The sequence below is a fragment of the Camelus ferus genome, chromosome 26, assembly GCF_009834535.1.
Source record: "Camelus ferus isolate YT-003-E chromosome 26, BCGSAC_Cfer_1.0, whole genome shotgun sequence".
Classification (NCBI taxonomy): Eukaryota; Metazoa; Chordata; class Mammalia; order Artiodactyla; family Camelidae; genus Camelus; species Camelus ferus.
Genome location: NC_045721.1, coordinates 14,248,443 through 14,270,587, shown reverse-complemented (window position 1 = coordinate 14,270,587; position 22,145 = coordinate 14,248,443). Strand labels below are relative to the sequence as shown.

General features: G+C 45.3%; 1 protein-coding gene across 1 annotated transcript in view; it reads left to right on the top strand.

Moving 5' to 3' along the window:
* Positions 1–22,145, top strand: part of MTMR7 (myotubularin related protein 7) — an 87,800-nt gene that overhangs the window by 48,588 nt on the left and 17,067 nt on the right. Inside the window, 2 exon segments of the mRNA XM_006192874.2 lie at positions 3,009–3,143; positions 10,385–10,517. Coding sequence (XP_006192936.2) covers positions 3,009–3,143; positions 10,385–10,517 — 268 coding nt within the window.

Below are 22,145 nucleotides of genomic sequence, written 5' to 3'. Positions count from 1 at the left end.
AGAAAACACAGTCTCCTGGGTAACTGTGTAAACAACTAAAAATTGTGTTTCCATTTCTGAGGAGGGCGAGAAAATAAATTTGGGGAGACAAGAATGGTCTTTGCTACCCGCTTCAGAAGTCTTTTGACTTTAACCAGGTGAAAAAGTTTGGTTTTCAGGTTAGATAACATAGTGTCCTTTGGCTTTAATCCCAAACTGTAAGCAGTTGCCACAGATGCATATGGGTGGTGCTCCCACATGCGTGCACCCACACATCTGGGCAGGGCGTGGGGCAGGATCCGTGTCCGTGTCTCAAAGGAAGCCTTCTAGAAATACTCTGAGCCATGCCTCCTTGACCAGAGTAAGGACATTATCTGCTTTGCAGGGAAATACTCATTCATCAGTGTAAGTTCTGATAAAATGGTCTTATTTTTAGTTACACTCACTGCTCTGAGATGGGGTCTAAAGAAGGCAAGTATTTGATTAACATCCTGTGTTACTTCACCCCAGATACATTTCAGCCTGCACAGAGCTGGCGCAGTGGTGAGAGGCAAAGGAAGATGCGAATGTCCTTTTTTAAAAAATGATGGAAGGAAAGGGAGGAACGAGGAGTTTCATGATGTTGTGCTTGAAATTAGGATGCCGGTAACATTTTATATTTTTTGTAGCGTCCACGGATAAAGAAGTAAAGAGGGTGGAGAAGGTCTTTTATTGTTATTTCAGAGGTCGGGGTGGGCTGGGTACTTAGCCTACTTCTTTTCTTTCTGTTCTGATTTTCTTGAGAAAAAGGACTTTTTTGGTCAGTGGGGATGCAATAAAGGGCCAATACGTACTGTGTCCGGGTAGGCTAGAATTTTTAGCTGTCAGACCACAGAGGCCAGCTTCTTGGCCTGCGGACGGCGGCCCCTCCTCGCTCTGTTCCAGCTCTCAAGTGCTATTCTTTCCTTGATCTCCAAGCCGGGAAATGAACTCACACTGATGGCAGTTACAGTTCAAAATAATTGATTTCCTGTATTCCAAATTTTAAAGCAGACAACGCTTCAAGTTTTAGCTCTTCTTACAAAGTGCAACATAGAGATGTGTTTCCAGGCATTGCTGAAGGGGCCGGTGGCTGCAGGGAAACACTCAGAGCACAGACACGCACGCCCACTCTCCTACCCCCGTGACCCAAAATCCGTGCTGCAGGTAGAATGCGTTCAGATCGGTGGTTTTCTCACAACGTTCAGATTTGAACATCCAGGTTAATTATGTAAATGTTTCCGAGGTGACTAGGGACTTTTATAAAGGGAGGTGTCAAGTGAAGGTGGATTTCTGTGGTTCATTGAAGACACGGAAATATCATTGCTGTATTTCCCGCGGTCATCGCTCAGCAAAACCCATACGTGAACCTTGCAGTCTTCATAGAGTAAATAGATACAAAGTACCTACATTGGCTGACTTTTCTTTCTTCCCTTTTATGATTTTAGGCATTTTAGACTTGAGTATGTTTTCCTGCTTCAGGAGAATTTATGCTGGTGAATAAGAAGATCACATTTCCTAGTTAAATACTGTTCCTCATGTATCGCCTCATTACCCAGGGGCACTTAAGATTTTGCTGGTGAGATGAGTTGGTTAATGCTGGGTGCTGGGGGTTGGTGATTAAGATGAAGAAGCTTGAAATGCACATCTTTCACGACTGGAAGTCTTGCTGAGGGTCCTTTGGTGTAAATCCTTTGCAGATAGCACGTCATCCCCTTGGGATCTGCTTCTGTCATACGTGGTGTCCTGATCACTTTCCGACTCACCCGTTGGTGGGATCGGGATTCCTGCCCGAGGGTTCCTGGGATGGCTGAACACACGACACCTGACACTGGACAACGGAAGTTGAGAGCAGTTTATTAGTTCCATGTGCTCACTGCTCAGGCGAGCAGGACACCGCATGCCAGGCAGGGCCTCCGAAAGGCGGCATCAGGAATAGAGTGAACCAGCAGGGATGGCAGGAGGCGGGCTTTTGTAGCATCAGGAGGGCGCGGTGACCCCTGGTTCCCGGAGGGGAGATGTGATTGGCTCTGGCAGGACTGGAAACCCTCTCCTCAGGGCTGAGCCGGAGCTGCACCCGGGCCTCTGGGAGAAGGATTGCTTTGCTGGGGCTTTGTCTGCAGGAGCAGAGCATGGAGGGGAATTTGATGTTAGGCCTTCGAGGCTCGCTCTGTTTCGCCAGATGTCAGAGGCAGCACGTGATAGTAATTTCAGGGCTTAAACCGCGCGCGGGTTGTATAGAGCCACCCAGACTCCTCTGGGACATCAAACCATGACCCAGCTTTATGGATTGCAGTTAGAGGCATGCACATGCCACTTGTGTTTGGAAGCCTGTGTACATTTGTTATGTATGAACCCTTAGACTTGCTGTATCCTTTGTTCTTTTCTTATTAAGTATTTAAATTATTTTTAAGAAAGCAGTTTTGCTTTAAAGTGTTAATAGCTTGGCCTCCCAAATTCATAGTGCAAGTCGCTGGGAAACCGAACTCTGGAAGATTTCCAAAGATGCAATTTTCTTTAAGGAAAAACACAGACCTCCTTGCCCTGTAGACGCTGCATCATGGTGAAACCCCCCACTGAGGATGAAAACTAGTTTTGGTATTTTTGATGTTTCTAAATGAGTTCATAAAAAAATGATAGAAAGCACTGAAGAAGTAACCGTTATAATTTTTATACATTTTAGGAGAAGAGTTATTTACTTTATATTTCTACTTTGCCAGGGAGATGAAACAGTCCTGGTGAAAAGGCAGGTGGGACAGTTAAATGTTACAGTTCCTAATTCGGATCCTTCCTAAACATCCTTACACATTCCTAATTTCTCACACACAGAAGCCTTTCGCACCGCTTGACCACATAGTGGTTTCTGGACTTGATTTAGAAAGAAACCAACCTCGATTTGGTGAAGGTGTGGGGTGGAAGTGCACTGAGGGTGGCTCTGTTGTGGGACTGTTTTGAGGATCTCCAGGGAGTGCAGCTGCCTGACGCCACTGTTGCCCTGCCTGTCCCCGCAGGCCTCCATCTGCCGGAGCAGCCAGCCCCTGTCCGGCTTCAGTGCCCGCTGCCTGGAGGACGAGCAGATGCTCCAGGCCATCAGGAAGGCCAACCCAGGAAGCGACTTCATTTACGTCGTGGACACTCGGCCTAAAGTAAGTGTCACCACTCTGATGCCTGTCTTTGCGGCTCTGAACCGTGAGTGGGGCATGAGGGCACTCACTGACCGCCCCTCACCCGCTCGGGTCGCCCCCTCTGCACAGGGGCTGGTTCACGGCTGCCTCCTGGGGTCCTGAGCTCCTGAAGGGCCCAGTGACAGCAGGTACCTTGGATATTTCCTGGGCACCGAGCACTGTGCAGGGAACATGGTACACATGACAGACAAGTGTGGGTTAATGTTGGAAACTGCTCTCCTAAATATACCAAGTTGTTTTGGTTTGTTTATAAAGGAACTTTTTCTTTTCTTTTTCTTTTATTGAAATACAGTTTTTTGTTGTTGTTCTATAAAAACTTCATTTTATTTTATTTTTTTAACTTTTTTTTATTGATTTATAATCATTTTACAATGTTGTGTCAAATTCCAGTGTAGAGCACAATTTTTCAGTTATACATGAACATACATATATTCATTGTCACATTTTTTTCTCTGTGAGCTACCATAAGATCTTGTATATATTTCCCTGTGGTATACAGTATAATCTTGTTTATCTATTCTACATTTTGAAATCCCAGTCTATCTCCTCCCACCCCCTGCCCCCTTGGCAACCACAAGTTTATATTCTATGTCTGTGAGTCTACTTCTGTTTTGTATTTATGCTTTGTTTGTTTGTTTATTTGTTTTAGATTCCACATATGAGCAATCTCATATGGTATTTTTCTTTCTCTTTCTGGCTTACTTCACTTAGAATGACATTCTCCAGGAGCATCCATGTTGCTGCAAATGGCGTTATGTTGTCGGTTTTTATGGCTGAGTAGTATTCCATTGTATAAATAAACCAAATCTTCTTTATCTAGTCATCTGTTGATGGACATTTAGGCTGTTTCCATGTCTTGGCTATTGTAAATAATGCTGCTATGAACAGTGGGGTGCAGGTGTCATCCTGAAGTAGGGTTCCTTCTGGATATATGCCCAGGAGCGGGATTCCTGGGTCATATGGTAAGTCTATTCCTAGTCTTTTGATGAATCTCCATACTGTTTTCCACAGTGGCTGCACCAAACTGCATTCCCACCAGCAGTGAGGGAGGGTTCCCTTTTCTCCATATTGAAATATAGTTGATTTATAATGTTGTGTTAGTTTCAGATGTACAGCAATGTGATTCAGTTACACATATACATGTACATATGTACGTATTCTTTTTTGGATTCTTTTCCATTATAGGTTATTATAAGATATTCAGGATAGTTTCCTGTGGCATACAGTAGGTCCTTGGTGGTTACCTATTTTATGTATAGTAGTGTGTATATATTAATCCCAAACTCCTAATAGATCCGTCCCCCGACCCTTTCCCCTTTGGTAACTGGAAGTTTGCCTTCTATGTCTGTGAGTCTTTTTCTGTTTTGTAAATAAGTTCATTTGTGTCATTTTTTTTAGATTCCACATATAGGTGATATCATTTGATATTTTTCTTTCTCTTTCTGACTTCATTTAGTATGATGATCTCTAGGTCCATCCATGTTGCTGAAAATGCTACTATTTCATTCTTTTTATAGCTGAGTAAGTAATATTTCATCATATATATATACATATGTATACCACAGCTTCTTTATCCAGTTGTCTGTTGGTGGACATGTAGGTTGCTTCCATGTCTTGGCTGTTGTATTTAGTGCTGCTATGAACACTGGGGTGCACGTATCTTTTTGAAATATAGTTTTCTCTGGATATATGCCCAGGAGTGGCATTGCTGGGTCACATGGTAGCTGTTTTTAGTTTTCTAAGCAACCTCCATGCTGTTCTCCACAGTGGCTGCCCCAATTTACATTCCCACCAGCAGTGTAGGAGGGTTCCTTTTTCTCCAAACCCTCTCCAGCATTTATTATTTGTCGACTTTTTGATGACGGCCATTCTGACCAGTGTGAGGTGCCTACCTCATTGTAGTTTTGATTTGCATTTCTCAAATTAGCAGTGTTGAGCATCTTTTCATGTGCCTGTTTGCTATCTTTATGTCTTCTTTGGAGAAATGTCTATTTAGATCTTCTGCACGTTTTTTGATTGGGCTTTTTTTTTGTTTTTTGTTTTTTAAATATTAAGCTGTATGATCTGTTTGTATATGTTGGAAGTTAATCCTTTGTCATTCGCATCATTTGCAAATATCTTCTCCCATTATGTAGGTTTTATTCTCATTTTGTTTATGATTTCCTATGCTGTGCAAAAGCTTTTAAGTTTAACTGAGTCCCATTTATATGAAACACCCAGAACAGACCACTCCAGAGAGACAGAAGGCAGGCTGGTGGTTGCTTAGGGCCAGGAGATGGGAGGAAGTGGGAGGTGACAGCTGATGGGTAGAGGGTTTCTTTTTGGGTGATTAAAATGTTCTGAAAATAGACTGGTGATGGTTGCACAGCTCTGTGAATGCACCAGACACCCTTGAGTTGTACACTTTAAATGGATGAATTGTATGGCATGTGAATTCTGTGTCAATGAGGCTACTAAAAAAAAGAGAGAGAGAGTAAGGACATAAGACACATTAGAACAGGAAGGAGGAAATATGCCCCATGGCCCAAGTCACTTCAGAGTACACACTGTGGTGGGCGTGGGTGATAACAGTCATGGCCTCTGATCGCGGGTGACATGAGAAACAGTGAAAGCTGGAAACGTCCGCTGGGGAGCTCCTCAGACTCTGGCAACCGCGTGGCTTCTCTGAGCCTCATTTCATCAGCTGTTGTGATTCATGGTCTTGATCACTTAATTTGATGTCTTCCTGGTGTCCGATCAGTGCCCTTCCTCCCACCACTGACCTCAGGACAGTCCCTCCGGCCTGAGGGATGCGCGCCGCGGGGTAGATGTGGGCGGAGCAGGGCAGAGGGCGTTACTGTGAGATGCCAGGGCCGCATCTCCATCCTGGAGGTCAAGGACAGAGCATCGTCCATGCATCTGGATCACATTCAACTAGACCTTATGTCAAGGTTGCCCATCCTTTTAGATAAATTCTCAAAATCCAACAACAGTGAAGAGCTCAGACTGGGAAAAAATAGCTTCTCTGCTTGAAGATTTTTACTTGAAAGGTGCCTGAGTATCTCTTGCTGCTCTCTTTCGATGTATGCTTTTCTCTCTGGGCCATCGTCCTGCTCATCTTGGCTGTTTCCCTCCTGTTCTTTGTACCTTTTTGTGTCAGGCGAGTGGAGCTGCTCTGAATCTCCTAACTGTCAGAGCCGACGGAGGGAAGGCCTGCTTCTTGGTTGCGTGTCCTCAAGACAAGAAAAGGAAAGGCAGGGGCTTTCCTCAGTTGGGATGCCCTTCTCCCATCCTGTTCTTCCAGATTTAAAGGCGAGCAGATTCGCCTACGCACTTAAGGGCCAGTGATCCAGGTGTGCGCTGCGTTCTGCAAACCTGGGATGCATGGTGGCTGTTGAGCCAGGCCTGGTCGGGATTTAAGATAAATTCATCCAGGGGGTTTGACTTGCAGGGCGTGCTTCGTGCTCAGTGTGTTTGCGCCCCGTGGTAAGAAATCTGATGCTGCTCCATTAAAGAAAATTGGGGTCTCATATGAGGCGTGCCCTCTTCCTGTCTACCCAGGCACACACGCCTCCACAGGGGTTTTAAACTGTTTGCTCAGAGCTTCCACTCTTTGAAAGATCATGTCTGTTGACTTTTGTCCCCTGGTAGCCGGGAGACGGGGTCTGTGGGAGCTGTGGGCGGTGGGCACGGCCCGTGGGGCCCTGGCCAGATTTGCACACAGGTTTAATGAAAAAGGGAAAAGTTAGAATCATTCCTGTCCTCGGAGCAAGGCTCACCCCAGATGCTGCCTGTTCAGATGAAAGCTTCTGAATTGCTTGTTGAGGTTAAAATTTCAGGAGGCAAAGGCAGTGAGGTCCTCAGCATGTACTGAATATCTGTTAAAAAAAAAAAAAACCACACCCTTCAGGTGACAAGGTGTTGTCTGTGGTCATTTGTTGATTGAGCTTGCCCTTCCGTGTTTGATCATGAGCTTAAGGTGGCAGGAACAGCTTTTTATTCACATTCGTATTCCGTCCAGTGCCTGGCACGTGGTAGGTGTTTGTTAAGTGACTATTGAGAATGACTGGATTCTTCTTGTTTCGTTTATGAGCTCTTCTGCACCCAAAGATGCTGACGTTATCCAACAGCAGAGTGGCCTTGGGTCACTTTTTTCCAGTCCCACTTTAAAGTTGTCTTGTCGTGTTTCTTAAACCTAAACTGAGACTAGAATGCCATTATCTCCGTTGTTTTATCTAGTCGAGACCTTTTTTTAAAAAATTAAACTTTCTATTTTGAGATAACTGTAGACTCACCTGCAGTTGTAGGAAACAGTACAGAGAGATGCCTTGTACATGTTGCCCAGTTTCCCCTGGAGGGTAGTATCTTGCAAAACTCTGGTACAGTATTGCAGCCAGGATATTGGTGTTGATACAATCCACCAATCTCGTTCAGATGTCCCCAGTTTCACTTGGAGTCGTGTGTGTGTGTGTGTGTTTAGCTCTGTAACATTTGTATCATATGTGTGTGTTTGTGTATTCAGTACCGCAGTCAAGATACAGAAGAACTAGGGCACCACAAGTAACTGCTGATCTGTCCTCCACCTCTTTCCGTTTGCCCTTTCAAGAACATTATATAATTGGAAACATGTAGTATGTGACCTTTTGAGGTTGCTTTTTTAATCACCGTTTGAGGACTGTTAGGAGCTGAAATGAATAGCTTTTTCTTTGGTTGTGAAATGGAGTTCTCAGCTAAAGAAAAGGGACAGGGCACCAAATTAGACTTAGTGTTTTGTTTATATAAGAGACACTCTGTCTGAATGAATACACATTTAGGTCCCAGATAGCTTCTGAATTTTTATCAATGAGAAAATTGTATTTTCTGCTTTGAGGGTTCAGCTCTTGCCCCATTATCAGAAGAGGTCCTGTGAAATATGTGGAAAGCTTGAGAAAAGTACACTTTGGTTGGTAGATTAAATACTGCCACCTTCTGTTCATTGTGAGAAGTATCACTGACTTTCAGGAGGCCATCTTGTGTTGCTCCTTTGCTTTTGAAGAAGACGACTGTCAGTAAATTCTCCCAGGTCATAGGTAATCAACTATTAAAAAATGTGAACATAGAGTCCCAGTTGTAGATTATTAAAATAATAATAGTATTTTGGCTTTTATTTATTGCACTGTTTAATAAGCGTATCTCTCTGGTGTGTGGTGAATAGGCTTAACTTAGTCAAGATACGAAATAAACATGAGGTTCGTGTAGCATAAAGATGCTTGCAAGTATCCTGTTAACTGTTTTGTTTATTTATTATTATTTTATTTTATTAAGTGTTTTATTTATGAAGCTTGTTGTAAAGGATGAGCCAACAGCTTTGAAAAGTAGTTACACAAACCAGTGGTATTTTTATAATAGTACGTTTCCAAAGAACAATGTCTACTGGTAATTTTAGGAAAGTTTTCCCCTTAAAATATTTTAAAAATTTAAAGCATGCACGTAAGTTGTTTTAAAAATAACTTCCTTTTTATGTATTTTTTGTCCTTGAAGAAGGCCAAACCCTTTATTCTCATAGCCTGCCTGGGAGAAAGGGGACCATCTTGTTGTCAACTGGAAACCATGTTGCGAGGGGTGGGCCCCAGCTGATGTCACCTGAGCCAGGTCACCGAGCAGGAGCAGAGTGGGAGGCGCCTGCCAGCTGAGCCCCGATGGCGGTGGCCTGCCTCTGCTGTTTTATTTTCACTTCTAATACATTTTATTTCTATCATTTACATTTTAAACCTAATCTATTTGTTTTGTAACAAAGAACACATCTCAAGTAGCATCGCCAGGTCCCCAGCCACGCGCCACCCCCGTCTGCCTGCGTGACCGCTGCCGAGTTGGTACTGTCTTCCATTCACTTACCCCACTTACTCCAACATGCGTGAACAGAAGTGCATGTCTGTAAGCTGGTGTTTTACAGCAAATGGGGGCATCGTATGAATATTATCTGGAGCTTCCTGTTCTCACTTAACATGCGGTGGGCTCGGTCCACATCTGTCCTCCCGCCCCTCCCCTAGCCCCAATATCTGTCCATCTCTGTCTCTAACTCTGTCTTTCTCCTTCTTGGTCCTATTCGTATTAGTCCAGGGTATGAATATTCCATAATTTATCCGTCATTGCCCTCTTGAGATATTCATAGGTTTTCAAGTGGTTTTTTTTTTAACTGTTGACTATTATTTTAAAAAAAAAAGGGTTGCAGTAAACATTCTTGGACCTCTTTCTTTATGGGCTGGTATTTTAGTAGTTTTAGATTCTTACAAGTAGGAGATATACTGTGTCAAAGAATATGTATGTTTTTTAGTTAACTTGGCTTTTTAAATTTAGCTTTTTGAAAAGTATTCATATTTTCCCTGTATTGCATTGTGGTCCTAGAAACATATTTTTTTCTGGTGGCGAGTCCTCTGGGTGGGTGAAGCCCTCCTGCCCTTTGTGGGCAGAGGAGGAGGATGGTCAGTGAATACCAATGTCTGGGATGTGATGACTCGCTTAGCCAAACAGCAAGAATGGGCATCCATTCTAGAAACTGGTGCATTTCCCAGCTGAGATGGGACTCATGTCCCCCCTCATGATTTTAGTTACACAGGAATCAGGCAGAAGTTTGCATTTAATGAATTTCTTCAGAGTCCATTATCATTTAATCAGTTTGCAGTGGGACCTGCAAGTTCCTGTGTGCGAGGTGATGATAATGCATGTGAGATTTAAATAGGGCGGCCGGAGGAAACAGTGCTCGATACTTGGCATCTCTTGGTTTTATTCTGTGACTCCTGCTCGAGGTTTAGGTGGCTCTCTGAGGGGTTCTTGTAGGCAGATTAGAATGATGTACCCATTCCTGTGCATGGGTGTGTTTATTGGCATTCTAACGCTACAAGATGCAATAATATAACTTACAGGGCTTTATGTTGCCAACTGTGTCTGCTGATCCTCTTCTGCCAACCTAAGGCTGTGATGTGTGGAGTTAAATCTGGGTACCAGGGGCCCTGTACAGACTGAATCTGGCATCTCTGACCAGGCGTTCAGGAGGGTTTATCTGTAGAACGCTTCCCAGCTCAGAAAACGCTCCCCACACCAACAACTCAGTGCACCACGTTCCCAGGATTTAAAGCACGTTTCTGCGCATCACGTTCAGTGTTCTCATGGACACCCATGAAATGTTTTGATTGTTTCATGTCCTGAATATCACTGGTGACTCTTCTGTTTTGCTGACCCTGCAGCTTAATGCGATGGCAAATCGTGCTGCAGGGAAAGGCTATGAGAATGAAGACAATTATTCCAATATCAAGTTTCAGTTTATCGGGATAGAGAACATCCATGTCATGAGGAACAGTCTGCAGAAAATGCTGGAAGGTAAACCATTTCCTTATGCACAGCATTAAAAACATGTCGTTAAAATTTTGTTGTTTGAAGTATAGTTGATTTGCAATGTTGGGTTGGTTTCTGGCGTACAGCAGAGTGATTCAGTTATACATATATGTATATACATAAAATCTTTTTCATGTTCTTTTTCATTGTAAGTTATTCCAAGGTATTGAATAGTTCTCTGTGCGCCATAGAAGGACCTTGTTTATTTCAGTTAAATATTTAAATGCCAAAATGGGATAAAGTCATCTCCTGACGTTGAAGTTGTGCTTTACTCTGGTGCTGTTGGAGAGGGTGGGGCTCAGTCAGGAAGGATATAGTGCAGCACAGAACCTTGAAACATTTATCAGCCTTTCTCTCATTTTCTGTGTCATTGTGCAGTGGTTTTGTCACGCGGTGGTCCACTGGCGGGCTCTCTCCAGCAGTACTTAATACTCCAGATAAAAGGGATTTTTTTCTTTCTCCCTCAAAATATTAGTTTGACCCACATTCAAGACCATTTGGAGATAAAGCCACCCTACATTGAAAGCAGTCGCCAACTGTTCTTGTCTGGAGATGAGGTTCATTAACTGAATCCCAGTGGCTGTGTGGCCATTAGAAGGATGTTGGGGGCCCAGGTCCTCCTTTCTATCGGCAGCAACTGCTGCAGTGCACCACCGCACCCCATCTCCCCCCCACCCAGCAGTGAGCACCACGGGACACCTACACACAGGCTTCCATACTCACGGGGAGAGGAAATCACAAAGATGCGTTCTGTAATAGACAGGAATTGTTCATGTGGTCAAACCAGCCATCAGCTAATGAGCAGAAATTGTGTGTTTCAAGCAAAACCAGCTTCATCTATGGCTTATCCTCTTGTGACTGTCCCGGCCCAAGCAGGAGCCTGTTGCCAGGTCCACCACTTCTGGGTCTAGTGGGAACCAAGGCAGGAGAGGAGGATGCACAAGGCAGGGCTTCGTGCCTTGGGAGCAGGAGAGGCTGTAACTGCTGCGCTGGTGCTGCTGGGGGAGGCCCTGGCGTGCAAGGCGGGGGCTGTCCTGTCCCAGCAGGACGTGTGGTCGGGGATGAAGAGGGACAGAGGAAGCGCTGACTTACTCTCTTCTCGGATACACATTTGCTCTCAGTAGCTCCTGCGGTTCTCTGCTCAGTCAGCACAGGATGGCTGAGAAGCTGGCAGTGAGGCTGGAGGAAATTGTCACAGACAAGTCTGCTTTCTGTTCTCTTTCCTGGACTCCTGGGTCTTCTCAGTCCTTACGAAACTCTGAACACATCAGGTACCTTCCTTGGGGCTCTGCTGTGATGGGAGAGGATTGGACTAACAGTTTCTGTGGGTCCGTCCAGCCTTGACAGTCTGAATTCAAAATTTGATGCCCCTGGCTGCAAGTTCTCTAAAATTGAGCATTTGAATGGTTTGAAGAACTCTCTTCCTGTATCAGGTAAAAAAAAAATCACGGCCACAGAGATCTCTCTGTCTTACTTCTGGGTGGAATTTGCCAGGTCTCAGGTTCTGGGGACGATGCCCTGGGCGTGATTCGAGCTTCGTAAACTTCTGGAGATTCTCAGTGAGTGGCGTGGATGTCCCTGCTGTTAGCTGGGCTTTCTAGATGTTGAAAATTGGGGTAGCTTGGTCCTGTTACTGAAAGGGCAGATGAAGAGTGTTCACCAGTGTCAGAATCATTAAAAATCATTTATATGCTTTGTATTTTTCATTTAGTAATATCACCAGCTGACTTTTGAGAACTACCTGTGTTCTTCTATGCAGAGGGCAACTCCTGAGCGTGCATGTAACATGGCAATTGGGCTTTTGTTTTAAAATGACCTTTTACTTGGTTTCTTACTAGGAACCATGTCTCCTGCCCTCGTACATCTGGTCTGCCTCGTGGTTTCTAAAGCACCAGCAAACTGGCCGAGTTCCGGAGGGAGGGCAGCCTCTGTTTCATAAGGGATCCTGGTTCTTCTGCAATTTTCCAGCTCTGTGTCAGTGCAGTAAGCAAGGACAACTTTCTGGATGTCTTTCAGGGAACTTGACCAATGTTTGACTATCTGTTTTTAGCAAGTAAATGATAAACCACTCGCGGAGGCTCAGCTGATGAAGTGATGCAATCGGACCCACCTCCGGAGGCTTTTTCTCCTACAAACAGCTGTCCTTGGCATCAGAGAGATTGGAACGTTGGCTGGTCCCTTGGTGGGAAGAGGAATAATGCATCCTCCTTCATGATTTTTTTTTTTCAAAATTTTTTACCACTGTTTCTGATATTATCAGAATAGATCCTGACTAAGAGAAGGGAAAAACCATTTGCATTCTGGCCCCAGATAGCTCCGTGAGCAAGAGCTGTGGGATATTTCATCAGAAATTGAAATCCAGGACCAAGTTCACATCCTGTGTAGGTCCTTTTGTAAAAGAGCTGATTGAATGTTAACTTTGGTTCCTAAGTTCTAAACCAAACTATTTTGTGGCATTCACACCTCCCAGTGAGATAATAGTGAAGTCTTCCAGTTATGTAGCAGTTTTGTAATTTATTAGGTGCTTTCTGCAGAGGCTTTCCTTTGGATCATAGAAATAATGGTTTTCCCCTCAAGTAATTAAAGGATGCCCTGTATTTTCTTTTCTTTTTTTTAAAATTGAAACAGTCAGTAGAAGTACCTGGAATAGGCTCTTTCCAAGGCTGAGGAAGTTGTTCTCATCAGGTGTGGAAGTGAGGATCTCCCAGGCATCCTTGATTTGGGGGAGGAGGTCAGTGAGAAGGGGGAGGGAGGTGCACGCGGAACTGCCTTCACGTCTGGGCTGTGGAGGTGGTTGCACCTGTACCTGTTTTCCAGGCAGGCAGGTGTCTCTCGGGAAGACGGGGTGGCAGTGACCTTCCTCCTTTTTCAGCCCACACGCTCCATCTTTTGTTGGTTGCCCAGAAAATTGCCCTTTCTCCGCACCGCTAGTTTTGTGCCTGGAGTCTCCGTGAATATTAGATTCATATTGGTGGCCGTTGTGTAGTTCTATATAATAGACCGCTGATTCGTTGGTTTTCTTTTCATTTCACTAAGAACTGAGCAGCTGCCGTGCACCCGGCTCCTCTGTGCTTACACGTGCATGAGTGACCTGTGAGCGCGTTCGGGATTCTGCGGGTCGGTCCCACACCACATCCATAAAACGAGTATTTCAGTAAAACCGGTCATGCCAAACTTTTGGTTTCTCAGTGTGTACACAAGTTAGTTTCCACCAGACTGTAGTCTGTTAAGTGCGCCATAGCAGCGTGTCTAAAAAATGTACACCCTGTAATTAAAAATACTTTATTGCTTAAAAAAATGTAACCATCACCTGAGCTTTCGGAGTCAAAATCTTCTGGATGGTGGAGGGTTTGAAATATTTCGAGAACTGCCAAAATGTGATACAGAGATATGAAGTGAGTAAATGCTTTTGGGAAAATGGTGCCAATAGACTTGCTCTGTGCGGGGTGGCCACAAACCTCTAATCTATAAAAAACGCCGTATCTGTGATGTGTGGTAAAACAAAGTCTGCCTGAACCTGACTCCACAGCGACAGTGTGCTGTATGTGATTTTATCTGCACTTGACAGATGAAGAACTGAGTCTCAGTAAAATTAGGCAACTCAATCTAAGGTAGTTTTTTAAAGAAGAAGCAGTGAGTTGAAACAGATAAGCACATAGAAAAATATTTAATGTTGCTCTAGTAATTAAAGAAGTGTAAGTGAACACCTCGAAGTACCATTTTTCACTTATTTTTTAAAGTTAGAATATCCAATACTGAAAAGAATGTGGTGAAACTAGTACTTTAAATATTTCCAGTATCGTTGAAATTGGCAAGAGATACCTCAGATTTTTTGTTCAGAGAGACATATTTTTTGCCAGATTGCCTCCCCTTAGGGACGAATCCAAAATATGGTTTAAAAAAATAAATATAATGCTTATTTTGATAGTGGTGTTTTAGTCATAGTAATAGAATTTTGGAAGCCACAGGAATGTTCAGCATTGGTTCACTGATTAAGTGATCTTGTTCCACCTCTTGGTTGCATATTATTAAAAATAATAACTATGACAAATGTATCACCAACCTGGGAGAATGTGTATCATGTAAGTGGAGAATTCAGGCTGTAAAATTGGATGCATCCTCTGATTCACTAGGCAGTAAGTCATATTTATAAGGAATGTCCAGCATGAAAATTGGATTAGCATGAAAGGACAGTGGGTGAAATTTTTCTTTCTCCTTCTTTATTTATAAAATATTCTCTATGGTTGGTATGTTACTTTAAACAAAGGACGATACATATTGATTAGGTCGCAGTTTCTTTGGGTCAGGAGTCTGGGCATTTCTCATGTCTAATTGGGAACCCAGAAGCCCTCTGCCCGGGGTCTAACACCACTGTAGTCAAGGCATTGGCTGGGCTGTGTTCTCATCTGGAAACTTGGATGGGGGAGAATCTGCTTCCCGGCTGGTTCAGGTTGTTGGCTGAATTCAACTGAGGGGCCTGAGGACTGTCAGCTGGGGGCCACCTCTGGGTCCTAGAATGCTCTACCACGTGGACCTCCACATACGCTGTTCACAACACGGCAAGTTATTTCTTCAATGCCTCTCTCCAGGCACAAAGTCTAGTATATTACATTTTTAATTAAAAAGTTTTAGAAAGCATGTCCTTCCCAGTATCACATGACAAAGCAAGATTTGAACCTAGTCCTTTCCTCATTTTACGGTGATCCTCGTTGATTTGTGGGTCTTTTATTGGACAGGCTCACAGATAACCACCCACCTGGGAATGGTCATGTAACATTTATGGAGTGATGACTATGTACTGGATGCTGTTTTAATTTTTTGAGATGTATTTTATGTAAGTAATCTTCTTTTCGGTCATGTTGTAGCTGTTCTTAATACCCCCATTTGCAGTAAGCGAGTGGAGGCACAGAGGCCAAGATAGTTACGGAAGCTCCAGTAAACGGAACCAAGCTTCTTACCTATTAGTATCACTCCAGACACCATACTCTTATCCACTTGGCTTTCCAGCCTCCCAGGTAGTGGCGGGGCAAGAAAGTGCCCTGACCCTCGTGCCTGAAGATCTGGGTTTCGGTTCTTGCCTTAGTCTCTGCGTAAGCGTGAACAAACCTCGTTTCCTGTGTTTGTAAAACCGTGTTAGCAACACACTGTTGCTGTCTAAGCCATAGACCTACTGAAAATGACTCCCTGCAGACTCTAAAGTGCTTCCCGTGTAAGGTGCATTGAGCTTTTCCTTGAGGAGCAGTACTGTAGCCAGATAAGTGCTGAGTGAGATGGCTGAGTGAATGGGCTGGAGGTGACCTCGGCCAGCCAGGCAAGTATTCGATAGGTCCCCTGCTTTCTTACAGGTAACTCGTCTTCATTTCTTTCTTCAAGATGCAGGGAGTAAGCAGTTTCAGAGGCACAGAAGTGCTTGCCTTGGGACACGGCCTGTGTCCCCTCAACACAGTTCATCAAAATAATTTCATAAACCCCCCGCTGGGCCTTGTGGGCGTTTTCTCAGCCAGCTGTGTAACAGAGGACGAGCCTCAGCCTGCCGGGGGGTCGGATGGAGGAGGGCCCAGAGCAGGGAGCAGAGGCCTGGGGCCCAGTCAGCAGTCTGGACAGCCCGAACACCACTATGCTGTTTGTCAGGGGGAAGCAGACTCAGTTTAAAAGACTGGAATCTTCTGAGCAGGCCCCAGTGGGAAGCACTTTTGGCATTTCCCCTGGAAGTGTGGGCACTGACTGTGGAGAACGTTTTGTGATGAAATCAGGTGGCCCCCGAGATCATATCTGATCCTTGTTTCTGTGCGAAGTTGTGAGGCCCGGTTACTGAGAACCTTCACTGGGTGTAGAAAGCAGAGACCTTCGGCTCTGTCGCGGGAGGCGCCAGCACGGCGGGGGGGTCGTGGCCGCGTGACTGCCTGGTCCAGTGTCCCTGCCAGGTTGTCTTGGGTGCACTAGGGTCCAGAAGGGACCAGTCCCTAACACACCCGGCTCCAATGTTTCCATGAAATTTCTCTCTCTGCTCAAGAAGTTAAAGTTATTACTCTCAGCCCCAAGGCCCTTTTTACCTGATATTTTCTTCACCACCTCCTTACTTTCCGAGGTGATGGCTAATTCAACCTAGAAGAAATGGACGACTTCAGCCGTTTATAGATACTTAAATTTAAGCTTTCCATTTGAAAGTGACTATTTCCTATTACGTTGCCTGCAAGTTTAAGCTCTGAACTTTTACCAGATATGAGCTGGTAAAAGGCTGTAAAGGTTAATCATTTTCCAGCTCTCTGTCTTCTGACTTTTCCCCATTGTTAATTTCCTGAGATTACTGACCTAATCAGACAAGACAGTCAATAAGACCGGGCTAAAAATCTGGTCATCGTCCCTCAAAATTCAGCAGTATGCCATGGGTTTCCACATGGAAAACCTGTTCTCCCATCAAGGTGGAACTGGAGAGCTCCTGCGGCCCTCTGGGTATTTAATGAGTGTCCCACTAGACCAGCCGGGCTCGCGGTCAGCCTGCATGAGTTGTCACTTCATGGCCGTTTGGAAGAAAGAGGTGCATCGGGAACGTGTGCCTTGCTGTCTGTGATGTTGTAAGAGGATGTGGCTGAGAGAGGCTGGACGGTGCTGGCTGATCTGGACTGTGATACTCTGAGCACAAAGGCAGAGAGGAAAGAGCAGGACCCCTTAGGGTGTATGTGTTGTGGCCTGGATTCCAGCTCAGTTGTTTACTGGCTGAGTAACCACGGGTGACTCAGTGAACCTCTGTAAGCCACACCTGCCAATCTGAAAATTGGGAGTAAATACACCCTGTGCGGTGGGTAGTAGATAGAGCACCAGGCACAAAACCTGCCCAAGGTAGGTACCCGGTGACTAGGAGCTGCCGTGCTTATCGCCATGCTCACCTGCACGTCAGACAGTTACTGACAGTTTTCTATGGGCTGGGCATTGGGCAGAGAAACGCTTGATTCATTAACACAAAGTGACGTTACTGATTTTGGTGTAGGGCAAAAATCATGGCAGGAAGAGAAGATGATGCCTGCTTAGAAGTGGTCTCCCTGAGGGCTCTCCTTGCATAAGTCGGATGGTTGGCTGTTTTAATTGGATGTCAAAGCCAAAGACTTCACCTCTGGGTGACTTCAGCAAAGGAGAGGACGAGAGAAAACAAAGAGATTCAGAGAGGGAATAATGGCTGTTTTTCATCCTACTTATCCTTTATCTTGACATTCGCTGGACAGTTCAAAGATTAATTTAAAAATGTTTACCCTCAGAATGATTGTTTCTCTTTTGTTAATCACGACGGCTAGCTTTTGGATAACTGGGGTGTTTACGAAAAGAGCGGTGGTAGAAGAAAGTGTCTCTCGTAAAACTAAAGATAGGCGTGACTCATACCGTGACAAGGTGAGCTGGTTTTCCATAAGCTGGGATGTGGCAATCCGGCACTTGCTGCCAGCGACAACATGGTTTCGGATTTGACGCGCGCGTCGGGCCTGGCAGTGCGAGGAGCGTGGAGGGGCTCTCCGCCCATTCCGGCCCCGGCTGCCCATGGTGCTGTCTCAGCGCTTCAGTTATTTCCTGCCGGCGTCTTAACCTTACACGAGTCGTGGTCTTCTCTCCAGCATCGACCACTAAATATCATATATCCACCCCGACTTCCCAGGCTCTTAGTGCCCCAGCTTCTCCCAGACTAGACTTCTCTATTTCCATTCGCCTTACATTTCCTATTTAGACTTTGTCATCGCTTAAGTCCTACCTTCAGTTAACTGTTCATTGACAGAAAATGACTAAGCCCCAAGCCTTATATGTGGTAAATGTAATATGTTTTTACATTTATTTGCTGCAGATTGTCTTTAGGCACAAAATTCATAGGCAAAGCTAATAGATGTTAATAGGGCATGCATTCTTTTGTGAGCCTGCTGCACTGTGGTACACTGTATGTACACGCACATCCATGCTTATTAGTAGCTGGACACACACTTACTCATGCACATGTTTGTGTAGATGCCTATCTGTGCTGCTAGTGCAAGCAGTGCCAACACCATGTGCAGAGTCCAGGCGGATCGCACTTTACCGTTTTACATTGTCATTAGATCCTTCTGAGGAGAACAAGGCTATTAAAAAATGGCTTTCAGGGCATTATTAATGGTGTGGAGGCTGCAGAAAGGAGCGTCAGCAGCAGAGTGGGAGCTGTTTTAAAGCACAATCATTAACCTTGTCGGTGTCCAGTGGAGAAGCTAGTACACAAATCTCTCCAGTTAATGTAAAATCCTCTGTGAAGAGGGTCCCTCTGGGTTGGCCCAGGTGGGGCAGAGAGCACTGCTAACGGTAATGAACCGGACCCAGTTCGCTGCGGCGTTCAGTCGGTGTCACCATGGTGGGCGCTGAGTAAGAGAGGGAGACTGCAAAGCAGGCTTTACCCGGCATTTCCGTTGTCCAGGCCATAACTAAGTCCTTTTTGAATGTTTTACCTGCGAGGATGTTCAGTCAAGGGAGATTACTAGCATTTTGCTTGTTCTTTGAAGACCATTTCTTTGGGCTTTCTTTTTGACTGTAAATGGGAATGAGATCAAACACTAGGAGTACTCAGCTGTGTGTCTGGCTGGTAATTGAGGGAGGGTCATGTACGTTTCCGCTTTGTATCTTAGGAGACAAAGACCAATCCCACGGGGTTCAGATGGAGACTTCGCACCTCACTTGTCCCCACCCAGCAACTGTGTAGGAAGAAATGATATTGGTGTAGGAAATATCTGGGGAGGATCACTGGAGATTAATTTTCTTCCAAATAAACCACATTTTCTCAGGTCCTATAATTATTTGTCTTTTCTTTTAAATGTTGTTCATGTATCTTTGTGGGATATAGTTGCCCTGTTATGTAAAACAAATATCACTAGACCCATGCATGAAACTCCTGGTTAGTAAGTACGGTTCTCTGTAATCCATGGCTTAATGCCTCTGATGTCAGCTGAAAGGAACTTTGTTCAGCAAAATGGTTTGTAAATATTGGTTTGGCTTTGGCGACAAGAGTGAACAGATCAGTATTTCTGCCTTACCCTGAGTTTATCCAAACAAACTCACCAGTTTTATATTTAAAACTCCAGGCGCTAATTGTTTGGGTCTTGAGGGTACCCCCATCTGTCCCTGTGTATTCATCACCTGCAGGGCTGTTTGCCCCTAACAGCTGCCACTCAGCACCTGGTGGGGGTTGAGGGGAACACCCTCTCAGCGGTTACCCTGCCTGAGACCTGGGGAGGCTGTTTTATTTAACGTACCCAGGCTTAATGTTCCTGAAAATAGACTTGATAAACAGGGAGCTGTGCTCAGCGTGGAAGGAGAGGAGCCGACCTGGCAGAGATGCAGCAGCTCCTCCCCCCAGGCGTGAGCTCAGGGAAGCAGGTAGCAGGACATCCTCTCCCGCGGTGCATTTTAGGGCCATGTCCTGTGAGCTCGCCCTTCCCCTTTTGCAGTTGGCACAGGCCACCTCCAGGGTAGCTAGGAAGCCTGGTGTCTTTATTTTTAAACTTGCCCTCATTTCCACGCCCGGTGGGAAGAGAAGGTGAAAGGGATCATTTGTTCTTGGACTGAGATTCGGAGTTCTGATGCCAAGATATCCCTCAGGCTCCCTGGACTTTTTGAAATGAACGAGAATGCCAGCTAGCCCTGGGCCCTATCATAACAACCAGAAAGTTTGGCCAGTTCCTTGAAAAAACAAAAAATCTCCGACTGCAAGTGAACGTTATCTGTGGACGATTTAAAGGGCTCAGGGGTCCTGAGACTGCACGGTGGAATGTGTGTATTTTTGGATTAAGTTGAACACTCTGGGTCCTGGCCCGGGGCAGGGGGCGCGAACAGCAGGCACCGGGGCGGGGCGCGGAGGTGCGGGGGCTGCGCGGGGACCGCGGGGGCGCGCCTGCCGCGCGCAGGGCCCGGCCGGTACTGCGGACAGTTCCCCGGGCGCAGATCGTTGCTCACTAGGGGCCCGTTTCTCAGCTGCAGCAGATTCCACGCCTTCGACTGCGTACCCAGCGCTCCCGGGAAGGCTACTTGAGGGGCGCCCTGGCTGGACTGCTTGACACACCGACTTCTACCCGTGCTCCTTCCTGAAACTGCGCCGCCTGGCTTAGATTGCCCCTGGGTCCAGAAGAGAGCCCGTCCTTCCCCACCTCCCCTCACTCATTGCCCTTTAGCCACCTTAGAAAAGGCAGACACACCTTCAGCCCTATGATGGTGCATTATTCCCCCATGCATGCGAGGGTACGTAGTTTGAACAAGTCACTGGAGGGGTACTTGTGCAAAAACGTTTGAAGACTGCAGATCAGGTTAATCTTCCTTGAGCAGTCTCAGTCACTGCTGTCCCATGGAAGTGTGGTGGAAGTCACAAATGAGGACATTTGTAATTTTAAACTTTCTAGTGGCCACGTCAAAGTAGAAATAAATGGGCGAATTAATTTTAATCATACATTGTATTTAACCCAATACATCCAAAATATTTTCATTTCAACCATTAGTGAAATATTTTATATTCCCCTCCTCCCCCCATACTAAGCCTTTAAAATTTGGAGTCTACTTTACACTCAAGCCTGTCTCAGTTCAGACCTGCCACATTTCAGGGCCCTAATAGCCACCCGTGACTACTAGCTGGTCCATTGGGCCGTGCAGTTCTAAGGGACAAAATGCAAAGCCTTTAGGCTGATGGTGTGCGGGAGCCCAGGAGCATTTAGATTGGCTCATGTTTGAATTATGAGAAATAACATAACTGAGATGGAGAGACACGGCTTAAGAGCTTGAACTCTGGAGCCAGGCTGAATCCTAGCCTCACTCCTTGTCAGCTGGGTGACCTCAGACAAGTTACTTCACCTCTCTTTACATTGGTTTCCACTTTTATGAAATGAGGATAATAATAATAATATCTTCTTCGGAGGATTGTTATGAGGATCAAAGAGCTATTATATATGAAGCACTTAGGAGAGTGTCTGGCACCTGGAATCACTGTTGAAGTTTCCCTATTACTGCCATTACTTCTAGGTAAACCCACTATGGTAGCCATGGTGTGGTGGCAAAAACCAGAGGCTTGTTTATGAGCAGGTTTGTGTTCGCCTTCTGCCGTTGGTCACTTTGTGTTTCAGCCTTTCTGAGCCAAACCTTTCACAAGTTTGGATGAGTGTAGTACTTCCTGCCTCTCAGGACACCGTGCTGGATGAACAAGAAAATGTGTACCATAGCTACCACTGTTTAATCTGTTATCTGCTGGCATAATTTATATGCATGATCTCATTTCATCCTTCAGCAGCTATTGGAGGAAGGTGTTTTTATCCCCATTTTACACTTGAGAAATTGAGAAACTGAGGGCTTAGGAACTAGCCCCAGGTTACACGGTTGGGCGGGGACAGAGCTGGGAAATGAACGCTGGATTGTCTGACCCTGAAGCTTATGCCCTTAAATAGTACGACACGGTGCTGCCCGTGTGCATATCGTCGTCATGACTACAGTGTGCCAGTTAGCTACAAAAAACTAAAGTCTCAGTGAAACACGGAGGCCTTCCCATTTCCCCAAGATGGCAGGTTAAGCTACTATGAAATGCCCTCTGATAAAAGCACCTGGAAATGCCAGGCAGATACAGCAAATCTTTACTGA